Raw genomic sequence first — 14,540 nt, forward strand, 5'->3', positions numbered from 1 at the left:
CACCAGCCACGTCTTGGCGGGGGTTGAGCGCGAGATGCGAGGGCAGGAGAAGTCAGTGCAGGGATCTGGCTTCGGGCCCGGCAGCTGGGAGCCCCGGGGGTTGTGGGGGGGGGGCGGGTGGCAGGTGGAAAAGGCCCCGATGACCTTGGGAGCCCTCACCCCTCCTTGTAATACCGGTTCCGGCTCCTGGAACCAGCTGGCTGATTGCAGATGGCCTTCTGGAAGTAGAGCCCCCCACTCCTGAACGCCAGTGTGCAGTCCCACTGATGGCACGGACAGTGCCCGGATTGTCCCTTTGGGTCTTGGGTGCTGCCTCCCAAGCACATTCGTGGCCACTCCCCAGCAGCACAGACCTTGTCGTGCTGTCGTATACCACAGTGAGGGACCCCTGTGTACTATCAGTTGAGGGGCAGAGCCACCCCAGCACCACCCTGGCACCCTGCTTGCTCCCCGGCAGTGGCCCGAGGCAGCCCGCCTCTGGGAAGCATCCTGTGCTGAGCTTCCCACCCCACCCGGCGATGGAGAAGTCTCCTGGGCCCTGTCTCCACATGCCCCCCCTCCCTGCCCACCCCTTTCTCCAGGTGCTCACAGATGCGGTTTTCCAAGAGGGTTCTCCAGAGTTGTGGGCGTCCCAGCGGTACCTCGCCTCCACCTAGAGCAGCTTCAGGCCATTTGTATGTCAGCATTATGAGCAAGACACCGTGTTAATGCTGTTTTTAAATCACTGATGTGGTGGGGCGCCTGGGTGGCTCAGTCGCTTGAGCATCTAACTCTTGATCTCAGCTCAGGTCATGATCCCAGGGTCATGGGATTGAGCCCCGTGTCCGGCTCCGCACCGAGAGTGGGGCCTGCTTGAGATTCTCTCTCTCTCTCTCTCTCTCTCCCTCCCTCTCTCCCTCTCTCTCTCCTACCCTCCCTCTCTCCCTCTCCCTCTCCCTCTGCCCCTCTACCTGTCTACCCCACTCATGCTCTCTCTCTTAAAAACAAACAAAAAAAAGCATTGATGTGGTAAAAAAAAAAGTCTCGCGGGTATCTTCTGCACAGCCTCTCCAGAGCCTCCTGACCCTGAGGTGCCCAGAATGGTGCCTTACCCACATTCACATGCTGAGCACACTATCTGGCCGTGCCTCAGAATGTTCGACCCCGTTACACACGACACGCACGCACACACACACACGTGGGCATTACAAGAGCAGGCAGGCTGGCCTCCTTGTCTCTCTGTGGCCCCCCCAGCAGCTTGGGGGTGGGTAGGGCAGCGGCACCCCTCAGTTTCATCTCTGTGCTCGTGCCTTCCATTTGGTCACATGAAAGCCCTGTGAAGAATACGATGGTTCTGTGATGCCCATTTCTCAGGTGAGGGCTTTGAGCCTCAGAAAGATTAAAGCCCAGACGGGCTCTCAAGCCTGTGGCCGAGGCCCCCAGAAGGCTGCCTGGAGCAGGGCCGGGAGCCTGGGGAGGGAGGGGCCAGAGGGGACCCCCAGAGGGGTGGGTGGCATGAGAGCTGGGCACTAAGCCAGGGAGTCCCAGCTGGCGGAGAGTGGTGGGCGGGGGGGGGGGGGCGGGGGGGCGTTCTGGACACTCAGCAACTGTCAGCCCACCCCACCCAGGCCCGTGCACCTGAGGCGACTGGGCGGTCGTGGCCTCTCTCTCACACACAGGGGGGAGCCCTCCCTCCCTCTCTGCAGCGGGGCCCTGGGCCAGTGGGGGCGGCGGTGGCGAGAGGGGCCGCTCCCTCACCCCTGCGGCAGGGGCCTGCTTCCCTGGCCCCGGCCTGGCACATGGCTCCCTCGCTGTGACCCTGAGGGAAGCGGTGCCACGATGCCTCTTGGATGTATGCGAGGCGTTTCTGTTAGCGGTGACAGTTGGGGCACTACAGGCATTTAGTGGTTGGGGGCCAGGCGGGCTGGTGTGTGACAGAGCCACACGGTGCAGGATGTCTTGCCTCGCACTCAGCTGTGCAGGGCGCTGTCAGACGCACAGGTCCGTGAGCAGCCTAATTAAACTCCCTGCAGAGCTGTTCCCACAATTCCGCCAACCTGCCTCTAGTGTCCAACATGCGGCCGGTGCCCACCACACGCCTACAGCCACACACACAGGAAACCGAGGACAGTGTGCAGGCACTGCACCCAGAGCGGGGTCCCCGCCCTAAGAGGCGGGGGGGTCAGAGGAGCTGCGTGGGTCCCAGTAATGGGAGGTAGGCCTGACGGTCTCAACAGACCAGGAGGTGGAATCGTCAGGACTATTTGGGGGTACAAATGCATAAGTAAAACAGACAAAGAAAATACATCCTCGACAGGATTTGGAAAAAAAAGAAAAAAAACATCAAGGGATTGACTCAAGTGACTGCAAAGCCAGAGGTATACGTGACTGCAGGCACAGCTGGATCCAGGTGCCGACAGGTTATCGGGTCTCGGGGTGTCTCCCTCTCTCAGCTCTGCTTTCCTCAGTGATGGCTCCACAGTCAGGTGTCTCTTTCCTAAAAGTTCCTACAAATCTCCTGGGGCTGGTTGGGCCAGTGAGACTGATTGTCGTCTAATTGAACAAATATGGATGCGTTGTCTACCCCAAACTATTCACTGAGACCAGCGGGATGACTGGCCGGGCCCCGACCATGTGTGCACTGCTGGAAGCAGGGGACAGAGTCAGCTCCACCCGAATTGCTCAGGCTGAGTCAGGGGACGGTCTCTCCTTCAGGGAGGCTGGGGCTCTAGGACCAGAAAACGAGGGGTGGAAGGCATCTCAGTAGAGAGGGCAGCTGTCCGGCAGAATGGGATCGAGGGAGGGGGCAGGGAGCTGCCACCTCCAGGCTGGCCACCGCCATCTCTCGCACTGCCTGGCGAGAGCACAGCGCGTGCTTTCCACAGAAGTTAGCCTCGGCATTCTCCACTGAGTACAACTCTGTAGGTCCCACCCGATGAGTCTGTCTTGAGGACCCCTGTGTGGTTTGTCATACTTCCTATTGCCTAGACAGCCGGGCATTCTGTGGCAAGAGGTGACAGCACCATGGGGACTGTAGCAGAGGCAGAGGTGCTGGAAAACATTCCCGCTACTGGCCCAGGAGGAGACCTGGATGGGAAGGTCGGGCCCAGTGTGAGCACCATCCCCTGGGCCCCGGAAGACAGGCAGACAAAGGCACAAGGGCCTTAACAGCTTAATTGCTGTTAAGCTTGGCACCCACAGGGCTAGGCCCAGCCTCGCACCCTCCACAGTGCCCCAGAGCAAATTGGCAAGGTCCCTCCTCCCCTTCCAAGCCTGACCCTTCCTTCATACCCTTCCTTCTTACCCATCTCCTTCCCTTCTGTTCAGGGGGCTGGGCTGGGACGAGTGAGTCCTCGGCTCGGGCCTCAGGTAAAGAGGCTGTTGACTAGAAGCCAGTAGAGAAGGTTGACCTTGGCTCCAAGCTGTCCTACTTACTCGCTGCATGGGCTCGGGCCCATTCCCTCACCTCAGAACCTCCGTCTCTCCACCTGTTAAATGGGGTGGCGACCTGCAGTTACTGTGATGATTAAATTAGCTATAAATATTGGTGGAATCAACCAGATGAGAAGAGTCGGGGAACTTAGAGAGGAGGGAGTGAGAAATTGGGGCTGTGCCCGATAAAATGCCAAGGGCCCGTTCGTTCCACAAATGTTGCTGAGCGCCAGCTCTGTACAAAGTACGGTGTGAGACCTGGGGTACTGTGAAAAATCAGGAAACCCCCTGCCCTGAGGAACAGGCACCTGTGACACCAGCTGTGACATGTGTGGTCGGTGCGCTGTGGGAATAGACTCCGCCTGGGGGCATCGAGGAGGGCTTTCCTGAGGAAGTGACCTTTGAGATGGGAGGAGCCCAGGCACAGGTCCGTGAGGTGGGATGACCCTCGTTTACCTGGGCAGCGGAAAGAAGGGCTGTGTGTTTGGAGCCCCATGAGAGAGTCCCATGAAAGGTGGGAGGAGATTGGAACGCAGGGGTGGGTGGGGGCTTGGAAGCCAAGGTAATGAGTTTGGAATTTAGGCCTGACGAGAGCCCACTGAAAGAGTCTCAACAGGGAGAGTTATTGTACTCATTCGGATTAGGTTTGATTGTGAATATCTGAGCCCTGGAAAATAATGACTTCAATAATAAATTTATTTTTTTTTAATATACTTTTTAATGTTTATTTATCTTTGAGAGAGAGAGAGAGAGAGCGAGCAGGGGAGGGGGAGAGAGAGAGGGAGACACAGAATCTGAAGTAGACTCCAGGCTCTGAGCTGTCAGCACAGAGCCCAACGCGGAGGGTCCAACCCAACGAACCGTGAGATCATGACCTGAGCTGAAGTCGGATGCTTAACTGACCGAGCCACCCAGGCGCCTCAGTAATAAATTAATTTTAAATTAAAAAAGAAAATCCAGAAGGCATGGGGTGCCTACAGAGTTATCAAGGACCTAGGCTGTTTTCATATTGCTGTTCTACTATCCCTAGGGTATAGACTTTGTCTTCACGATCCAAGTTGGCTGCTAGAGCTCCAGCCATCACATCTAAGTTCCAGCTTCAGGAAGGAGGAAGTGAGAGAAAAGGGTACAACTTCCCTTTAAAAAGGACATCCTTGGGGGTGCCCCAGTGGCTCAGTCGGCTGAGCAACCGACTCTTGATTGGGTCCTGGGATCAAGCCTCATGTCAGGCTCTCTGCTGAGCATGGAGCCTATTTGGGATTCTGTCTGTCTCACCCTCTGTCCCTCATCCCTGTTCGCTTGCTTTCTCTCTCTAAAATAATAAATACATACATACGTACGTACACACATACATAAATAGGGCACTCACCTTTGGTTTATGTCTCATTGGGTAGAACTTGTCACTGGGTCACACCGAGCTGCCAGCGAAGTTAGGAAATGCAGACTTTTACTTGAATGTCAGTGTGTTTGGTTCTTTTTCTAAGGGGAGACTTTATGTCAGGAGGAAACTAACAGCCTCCTGCTGGCTGCCGTGTGAGGAACAGACCAGAGAGAGGAGAGGGAGGCAGGGAGTGCTTGGGAGGGGACTGAGGGCAGCTGGGAGGAGCAAGACGGTGCTTGCTGGGACCCAGGGAGGTACGGGTGCATGAGGAGACGGGGAGAAGTGGTCTGGCTGAAAACAGCTCTGCCGGAAAAGCCGGCGGGACACGGGACATGGAAGGGCAGCAGCGGAACCAAGGGTGACACCTAGGCTGAGTCTGAGGAGCTGCGCCAGTGGTGGGGCCAGACGCTGAGCTGGGGGGAGAAACAGCAAGGGCAGGTCGAGGGTGCTGCCAGCACAGCGCCCCCCCCCCCCGACCACCACACCTCGGGGAGGAGATGGAACGGGGACGATGGCTCCAGACCCTGGGCTATCCCCTGGAGAACCCCCAGCATGCCACCTGTCCCAGCCTTCCCCGAGCTGTGCCCTATGCTGCCAGACTCCAGGACACGGGCGGGGCAACCGAGGGTTCAGAGCGGTTTATAGACCACACCTCGCGGGGTGCAGCTCCCAGGCACTCAGATCAGAGGGTGTCTCTCACCCAGCAGAGTCTCGCCCGACCCCCACCCCTCCCCCCCCCAACCCCATCCTGACTCCCTTCTCACAGATCGGGCAGAAACCACGAAGGTGGGGCCCTCCGGAGGAAGCTGGGAGCACTCTGGCCAGGTTCCCCAGCCGCATTCCACAAATAGGACAGACGGCACACAGGGAGCTGAGGGAGACCGAGATTTCCCAAGGTCACCAGGCACTCGGGAGCAGCATCAGCGTGTTGGCCCCTGATTCATAGGCCTCTTTTTAGCCCCAGGTGGAGGCAGCACCCCTGCTCACCCACCCTGCCTGAGTCACTGCCTGCCCGGGGTGCCCATCACCCAGGCGCCAGGGCCAGCTTTCCAGGTCGTGTCCCAGGGGAGGCTCAGATGCTGCAGAGATGCCTCTCCGACACAGTCCTCCCCCTCTTGGCGGGCAGCCCTCCGTGTCCGCCGTGGGTGACTCGGGAATCCGAAGCCTGGGGTCTTTGGGACGGGAACCCTAGGGAGCACTGTGGCCTGGGCTGCTAGCTCACAGGCCAACTGTAGCTTGCTTCCCAGGGTAGACGGCCACCGGAACTTTCCCATCTACCTTCTGCAGTAGACGGGCCTCTGACACATAAATAGCTACCTCGCTACATAGCTCAGTTCTGGAAAGTCTCCACAGAAGGCTTTGGCCCCGCATACCTTTTGTGCAGAATCTTTTGTCAGCCACACAGTGCCCAGGTGCCAACCTCATTTCCTTTGTGTCTCTCCCACCCCAAGGCCCACCGGCAGATTTCCAGCAGTTTCCCTCACTCCTTGAACCACATGCCACGGATGAAGTAGTCTGTGTTTCCTCTAGCTCAGTCGGAGGACTGGGTGTTGAAAGGACTTGAGAGCAGAGTGACGGGCTAGTGATGATTACCATGCCCATGAATAGAAAACCCGACGCCAGAGAACCCAGGAGGTCAAGGATATGGCAGGCCCGGGGCACCCCACTCCCAACCCCCAGCAAGGGCTCAGCCTTACCATGGGCTCCAGGCTGTGCACGCTGAAACTGGGGGAAAGGCAGCTGGAAGAGGGGTCCCAGGGGTGCTGACGCATACAGCGGGGCCCACTCTGCCCTGCACCCACTCAGCTCCCTGGATCTGCCCCTGTCAGTGCTCTACGTCTCGTCTGGGGCCTGGGATGTATGAGGGGCCAGGCTGCGGAGAGGATGAGGGGGCCTGAACACCATGGCTTCCTGCTTCTTTCTGGTAGGCTCATGCTTAGGGGCTTCTCCGGGAGTGGGACACGGGTCTTGGTGACACCACTGAGTCTGGGGGCGCAGCCCCTGAGGCTCGCCCTACCGAAAAATCCCAAGGAAAGAACACAGCCGGCCCAGAGCAGGGCCTGTGCCTGCCAGCCGCCATTCATCCATTCACCCACTCCTGGCCTCAGCTTCCCATACCTGCCTTCCTAGGTCCATGACCTGCCCGGGAAGCTGGCCTGGGCCCCGAGGGACTGTGGGCTTCTGAACACGAGGGGTCCAGCGTGCGGCCACGCCCACTCCTGGCCTGGCCCTGCACTCCCAGCCACACCTCTCTCCCCACCGCTGGAATGCCGCCCAGCGCTAGGCCGTTACAGCACCTACGAAGAGCCAGGGACCCGGGGCAGGCGGCAGCCACGGGGCAGAGTTGTTCTTCAGAGCCCTCTGGGCCCAGAGGGGCCACACGGTGGCTGTCTCCCGCTGTTGGGTCAGGAAAGTGATCCGAGCAAGGCTCTGTCGCAGGCCTTTCTGGTTAATGCCTGTCACCCTTGGTGTGCCCCCTGCGCCAGGCACCGATTGCCATGAGAGATGCCACAGTCAGTCAGCAGCTGCTCTCGGCACATGTGGGTCTCCTCACGGAGGCTGGCCTTGGGGTCGGACACTCCTGATCTTGAGTCCCAGCTCTGGCACTTTCCTCTTGTGAGCATAGGCGAGTGCCTTCCCCTCTCTGGCCCTCAGTTTCCTGACCTATACAATGGGAATAGCAACACCGTGACTAGTTATCGCCACACAATAGTACTAACAAACTTTCCCTAACTCAGTCACTTACAATGGCAATTCTTTCCCTTCATGAGGCAGGGGTTCCGCTGGGGATCAGAGACGCCAGGGCGGCTGAGCTGTGCTCCGCGCGTCCCTGATCCTCTTCCTGGAGTGACCAGGAGAGCCTGGACGGAGGCCCAGCGGGACAGGTGGGACCGCGCACGGCCTCTGAAGGGCTGGACCCTGTTCCACAGCCACTCACAGTCAGGCACAGAGGAAATCCGCTCTACCTCCAGGGGGCAGGGACCGCAAAGACACAGGCAAAGGGCATGCACATGGGCAGGGGTGAAGACCCAGGCCCTTTAACACGGTCGCCCGCCGCTCCTTCATGAGGTGCTTGTGAAATTCTGAGCAAAGAGTGAGTGTGCCCTGTAGCGTCCTTTGTAAACTGTTAAGTGCTACATGTGTGCACGAGGTACTGGGGATGGTGAGGTGCTGGGACTTCTCCAAGAGCCTCCGACTCTCCAGAGAGTCCACTTCCCCCCGGGGGCCTCGGACACAGGACTGTGTCCAGATTGTCTGGTGGCTCACGTCTCCTGAGCGGGCTGAGGGCTGAGCCGCTGTCCCGGGGCCCCGACAGGTGCCCGGCCAGGGCTCTGACCCCACCGAAGCCTCAGAGCCACCATCATCTCCCCTCACAGGCCGACGCCAAGATGGTGTGTGATGTGGTGAGTCGGATGGAAGACACCGAGCCCTTCTCCGCAGAACTGCTCTCGGCCATGATGCGGCTCTGGGGTGACTCAGGAATCCAGGAATGCTTCAACAGGTCTCGGGAGTATCAGCTCAACGATTCCGCCAAATAGTGAGTGTCTCGGGCCCGGGGAGGCCGCCAGCGGGGCGCTGATGTGAGCGTGGAAGGGGATGGGGACGGCGGCCAGGGGGGGTCCGTGGCTGAGGTCAGAAGTGCCGTGAGATGTTCTGTCTCGGGTGTCAGGAGAGGCGTCAGGAAGGAGTGGGAAAGGGCTTCTCCCACCCCCTGGATGAGGACGAGGCCAGGGAGGTGGAGGACACAAGAGACCGCTAACCACGGGGCTCCCAGAGGGCGGGGCTTGGCACTCCAGAAGGAAGGTCTTTAGGAGAACGACCATTTTTCCCCCCCTGGAGAAGCCCTGACCCCATAAGTACAAATCGAGAGCCATGGAGGCAGAAAATAATTTACGTGATGGCATTTTGTTTCATTTGAGGCAAACTTTCCATTCCTCTATCTTTAAAATTAAAAATAAGGAAATAATGGAAGACATCCTTTGATAGTGTGTTAGAGAAGAGAAGAGACAAGGAAAGGGAAGGAGAGGGAGGAGGCTCAGTGACAGCCAGAGAGCGCTGGAAGGGGAAGACAGGAGAGGCTGAGAAAGTGGCCTGCAGGGTTGGTGGGGTGGGGGTGGGGGGTCTCTTCCTGTGACAGCAGCTTTGTCACTTCAGGCTTCCCTGGGGTTACATGCCCTTGTTCCCTAGATTGGAGGCTCCACACCCCTGGGAATGGTCCACACTGGTTGGGAACATGTCTTCTGTCCTGGAGATGTTGGGACGACACCCACTTTTGCAGCCTTGTGCCCAGGTTGTCAGTGGGAGACCCTGGGCTTAAACCCACGATCTTGGGCCATGTGCACTCCGACACTGATCTGATTCAGCCATCCTCACCCCTGCTGCTCTTCCAGGACTACTCTGCCCCCAGGAGACCTTTGGCAATGTCTGGGGACAGTCTTGATTGTTCTGACTAGGGTGGTGTTCCTGGCCTCTAGTGGGCAGAGGCCAGGGATGCCGCTGAACATCCTATGGTGCACAAGACAGCCCTCCATAGCAAGGAATTATCTGGCCCCAAATGTCAGTAGTGCTGAGACTGAGAAACCCTGCTACATAGCAGAAGCTGGGGCCCAGAAAATGGCAGCTGCTGATGGACATTGGGCCTCATCTGTTGGCCCAACTAGGGACTTGAGTAAGGCCAAAGCATCTCCCATTTCTGCACACTTAGACTGTCTACTGGGTAAGTGCTAGGCCCCGTGAGCCCCAGGTGGTAGGGACCCAGGCCCCAGGCCCGGGTGAGCCCCCAGGGACACATTGGTGGGCCAGGGTGCGAGCCCAGGGGTTTGTGTCCACACTCAGGTCACTCCTCCAATAGATCTGGGTCTTCCTCCTAAGACGTTCCAGTGGGGAGAGAGTCCTGCTTCCTTCTCCCCTTCCCTGCCCCTGCTGGGCCCAAGTCCAGGGACTTCCCATCCCCCACTCCCCTTGATGCCCTCAATTGTGCCCTCCACTTAAGTTGTTGTCCATTGAATTGTAACATGAATTCATTGCAAAAAAAAAAAATGTTTAACAGTATAGAGAGATATAAAATTAATAGTAAATTCTCCCAAGCCTGTCCCCCTCCAACTTTTAACTATTTCCATTTCTTTGTCCCAGTGTTGTCCAGGAAAACCTGACCCTCCAACCTGCCTGTCTTCCATGTCTCTTCCCTGCTTCCAGTTTTTTGCTAGTTAGGGCATTATTTGTGGATCTTCTGGTGGTTACTTTCATTACTTTAAATAAGAAACTTGAGTCAGTATTTGTCAACTCCCCAAGTCAGCTGAGGAAATCAGCCTTCTTCTCTCTGCGTGTTTGTCTCTGGAACAGGGTCCCAGGGCAGGCAAGGGCAGGGGCCCACAGCAGTCAGGTTCAGAAGGGCTTAAACACTTCCTGGTCCAGGGTGTGGCTTTGCTGTTGTGGTTTTAGCAGCCAGATCTCCTCTTCTGACTGAATCCTGGGTGCCATATATGAAAACAGTTAACAGTGGCTTTGTTGTGACACAGAGAGAGGGAGCCCCACTGGGCCATCTCAGGGCACAATTCCAGGGGGATGGTGTGAGTGGCTCCCCAAGGCCCAGAGCCTGTCACTAGGTCCCCAGCCCGGTCACCTCACTTGCAGGTGAGGATACCAGGGCTGGTGCGGCCAGGCTCCTGTGCAGGCTCTCACTGTCTCTCTGCACCCAGGCCTCTGTGAACAGAGCAGACTCTCCCTTCGCCCCTCTGACCGATCCTGAGACAGGCCCCAGAAGCCCAGAAATCTGAGCACCCGTCCAAGCAGGGGCTGTACAAGCCAGTTCCATGGTTTGGTTAGGACTGTTTTTTTCTCCTGCCTCTCTCAGGAGCCCACCCCTCAGGCTGTGCTCCCACACCCCTGCTAGGACTGCTCGGGCTCTTGACTGCCTCCTGGAGCCCACTCCTCACGGTGCCCCCAGGGAGGGGGTGGTGCCTCAGGCTTCCTTGCCTGCCACCCTTTCTCGGTCACCTCCCCGCCCTCCGCCTGTGCCCTCACTGGAGTCCTTGAACCTCTTCCAGTCTATGCAGAGTGCCTGGGTGATCTCCAGCCTCGTCGCCCTGAATTCCTCACACACCCGGACAGATCTCATTTATGTCACCAGCCCAGCCCTCCCTCCCGAGTTCAGCCGACTCGGTGTCCATTTGGACACCTCAGCACATCTCAAATTCTCACGTGCCCACTGACTCCTGGCTCCCAACCACCCCAGACCTGCTCTGCCTCTGTTCTTCCTCCCACCGAGTGCAGCTTTGTCACACCACGAGGAGGCAGCTTTTATGGGCTCTGCGTCCCACACCCCACCCTCCCCCAGGCCCCTGCATAGCTGCCACTGTGGTGTGACCTCCCACGGCCTCTCTCCCCTGCACGGCTTCAACAACCTCCCGACAGGTGTCCCTACTCCTCCCTCCCGATCTGCTCTCCTCACGGCACCAGAGCCATTATTCCAACACTCTTCATCAGAACCTTCCAGAGGCTTCCTGTCCTACTCAGTGAAAGCCGAGGTGCCTAGAGTCACTTCACGGGCCTACCAGCCGTGCCCCACCCTTGCCTCCGTCACCCCACTCCAGTCCCACAGCCCTTCTCCTGCCACACGTGCCTCCGACCTCCCCACCCCTGTCCCGTGTCTGCGTCCCAGGCTCCTCCTCCACCGCAGGACGGCCTCTGCACGAGCCGGCTCCCTCAGTCTCCACTCCAGTGTCATCCTGCCTTCCCCAGCCACCCTCTGTCCGATCGCAGCCCTCCACAGACCTCCTCCTTACCAGCCGACTGAGTCTTTCCTCCTGATATGCTCTGTACCTTACTTAGCTGTTAATTATCTCACATGCACACGCACACACACGTAGGCTCCAGGAAGGCAGGACTGTGTTGGTCTTGCTTGTGGTCTCCTCCCAGCACCCGGGACGATGGGTAGGTGGAATATACAGCAGGCCTCTCCCTCGGCCATCTCCCTGGGCGAGGCTCGGCCAGCACAGAGACGGAGGGCCAGATTTTCTGTCTAAAGGAGGTTTCCCGGCTGGGGCGGGGGGGCCAAGACTAGAGGCTCGCAGCCCTGGTGTCCAGCTGGAGACAACAGAACGAGGGTCATTTCAAAACCAGCGTGGCTCCTGAGCAGAGGCCAGGGGAGTGGGGGGAGGGCCATGCCCAGAGGGGTTAGGAGGATTGGGAAGGGCTGGGACGAGCTCCTCCAGGCTGAGCCCAGAGCCCAGACGCCCCCATGGGCCCGGCGAGGATACGATGAGGCAGCCAGAGCCTCCAGGTCTGCTCTGCGGCCGCTGCTCCCCTCGGTCCACAGAGGAGAGGAGGCCTGGAGGCCTGTTTAAGAGCACAGTATCTGGAGTCAGGCACACCCGGGCTCAAAGCCTAGCAGTGTCTCCTTTTTGCAGCGTGACTTTGAGCTTATGCCTCCTCTGCCTAGGAACCCAGCATTCGGTTTTATTTCCTTAGGGAAAATCCTCACAAGGATTTGAGGCAGGCCTGGACTATTGGTTTACCAGTAGAAACCCTCATTGGTGAAGCCGCCCCACCCTTCAGCCCCATGAACGTCCTCAAGCCAAGGAGCTGGCCCCCATGTGTCCCAGGGCTGGTGCTAATGAAGCACAGCCCCTTCCACTGGCAACCCGGGACCCCACGTTGTCCTGTGGCTTGGACCCTCGGGGCTCCTCCCCTGTGGGCTGTGTGTGCTTCTCCCCCAGCACAAGGGGTGGATGGCCCAGCCAGCCTTGTGGGTCACTGAATGGCCTTCAGGCCTGGCTCACCTCCCTCATTCCTGGTTTTCCAGCTCCCACCCCAACTTTGGGTTCAGGCCTGACCCATACAGACCCCCAAAGCACTTCTGGGTGCTCGACCTGGGCGGGTAAAATGCAAAGGCCTGGTCTGTCTCCAGGGCGAGTGGGGATAGAAAAGAGAGCCCCGATGCCAAAGACGCGGTCCGCAAGGCCCAGCCCCTGCCCAGCTGTGTGACCTCTGAGCCTCCCTTCCAAGGGCACCAATGGGAAGGTGCGGCAGATGCCCCCATAGACTCTGAGCAAGGGTGGAAAGGTGGGCGGATGCCCAGAGGGCCTTCTGGAAGCACTCTAGAGTACTGTTAAGAGGTGGACCCGGCGCTAGATGTCTGCCTTCGAGCCCGGGCGCACGGCTGGGCAAGGTACTTGGCTTTGTTGACCATTGGTTTTCTAATCGATAAAATGGTACATTGAACTCAGGAAAACTAAGGATGAAACGCGATCACAATGTAAAGGGTCGAACATAACTATTGGACACTATTATTTTAAGAGGAAGACATGACAAAACAGCGCTACAAACGGTCTCATGTAAGAATTTGAGCTTCTCTAGGGGCGCCTGGGTGGCTTGGTCGGTTAAGCGTCCGACTTCGGCTCAGGTCATGATCTCACGGTCCGTGAGTTCGAGCCCCGCGTCGGGCTCTGTGCTGACAGCTCAGAGCCTGGAGCCTGTTTCAGATTCTGTGTCTCCCTCTCTCTCTGCCCCTCCCCTGTTCATGCTCTGTCTCTCTCTGTCTCAAAAATAAACAAACATTAAAAAAAAAAAAAGAAAGAAAATGTTTGAGCTTCTCTAAATGCATCTGGAACTACACACACAGCCCTTGACTCAGTGAGAGGCTCTTTGAGAATGTGAGGCCAGGACTTAAGTAAGCTTCTCCTCCTCCGTGGGCACCTCCCACTCTCTGCCCCCAACACAGGCCCCTGGATGGGGGGGGGGGGGGGGGCGCCATCCCTTCCATGGTTGGCCCCCAGGGGGCGCTGGCCAGGGCCGGGCTGGCTTGTTCCAGGGCCCCTGTGTGTTGCCATCCCCAGCTACCTGGACAGCCTGGATCGGATCGGGGCCGCCGACTACCAGCCCACCGAGCAGGATATCCTCCGAACCAGGGTCAAAACCACTGGCATCGTGGAAACCCACTTCACATTCAAGAACCTCCACTTCAGGTGAGACCCGGGGAGCCTCCCGAACCCTGGTGAGGACACCGGGACAGATGGGAGCCACCAGCCTCTCTGCCTTGTCTTGTCTGGAACACCCAGTGTTTGCCCCGCCTTGGGGGGCTTTGCAGTGGGGACAGACAGTAGATATGAGAAGGGACCTGTCTGTGTGTCTGTTTTCTACCGAGTTCGGGGCCTAGGATGAACAGGGAAGAGGCAGCGTTCTAGAGTGAGTCTCCAAGGAACAGAGGATTTGAGTAGACAAAGGGCGGTAGTCTTGTGCCTGGGTGACTTCTGAGGAGGGGGTAGCCCCTCAAAGACCTACCCGTGAGGAGGGGGAGGGAATGACGGGTAAGTGTAAGAAAATCTGTGAGACCCGATGACCCAGATTACCTCAGAGCTAGAAGGCGCTCATAGATCAGCTGACCCACCGTCTCCGAGTACATGTGGGGAAACCGAGGCCTGAGAGCAAGGCTGTCCCCAAGCACAAAACACAACTCAAGTCCAGAAGCCCAGAGCACCTCAGAACAGAGGCCTGAGGCATGCGGCTGGACTTCTTGGGCCCTCCCGGAGAGTCGTGTCCCCACCTGGGGTCACCTCCATGCACTGAGGCGTGGAAGTCCCTGTCTTGCCCCCACCACTTTCCAGATGTGGTTTCTGGGTGTCGGTGGAGCAGAGGGAGAAGCCAGGAGGGGGAGCGGCAGGCAGCCATCTGCCAGGGAGGGGTGGCACAGAGCAGAGATGAAGCTGTGTCCGTGGACACATCCAGGTCAGACCCCGGCCCTACCGTG

At 58.3% G+C, this 14,540-nt stretch overlaps 1 protein-coding gene across 3 annotated transcripts in view; it reads left to right on the plus strand.

The window, feature by feature from the left end:
* The window catches only part of GNAO1 (G protein subunit alpha o1), a 172,465-nt gene that overhangs the window by 138,410 nt on the left and 19,515 nt on the right, over nucleotides 1–14,540 (plus strand). For all 3 annotated transcript variants that reach the window (XM_043599230.1, XM_043599231.1, XM_043599229.1), the window contains exons 4-5: nucleotides 8,170–8,330; nucleotides 13,630–13,758. In XM_043599230.1, the coding sequence (XP_043455165.1) occupies nucleotides 8,170–8,330; nucleotides 13,630–13,758 (290 nt within the window). The remainder of the gene's footprint in view (nucleotides 1–8,169; nucleotides 8,331–13,629; nucleotides 13,759–14,540) is intronic.

This window comes from Prionailurus bengalensis, chromosome E2 (assembly GCF_016509475.1).
Source record: "Prionailurus bengalensis isolate Pbe53 chromosome E2, Fcat_Pben_1.1_paternal_pri, whole genome shotgun sequence".
NCBI lineage: Eukaryota > Metazoa > Chordata > Mammalia > Carnivora > Felidae > Prionailurus > Prionailurus bengalensis.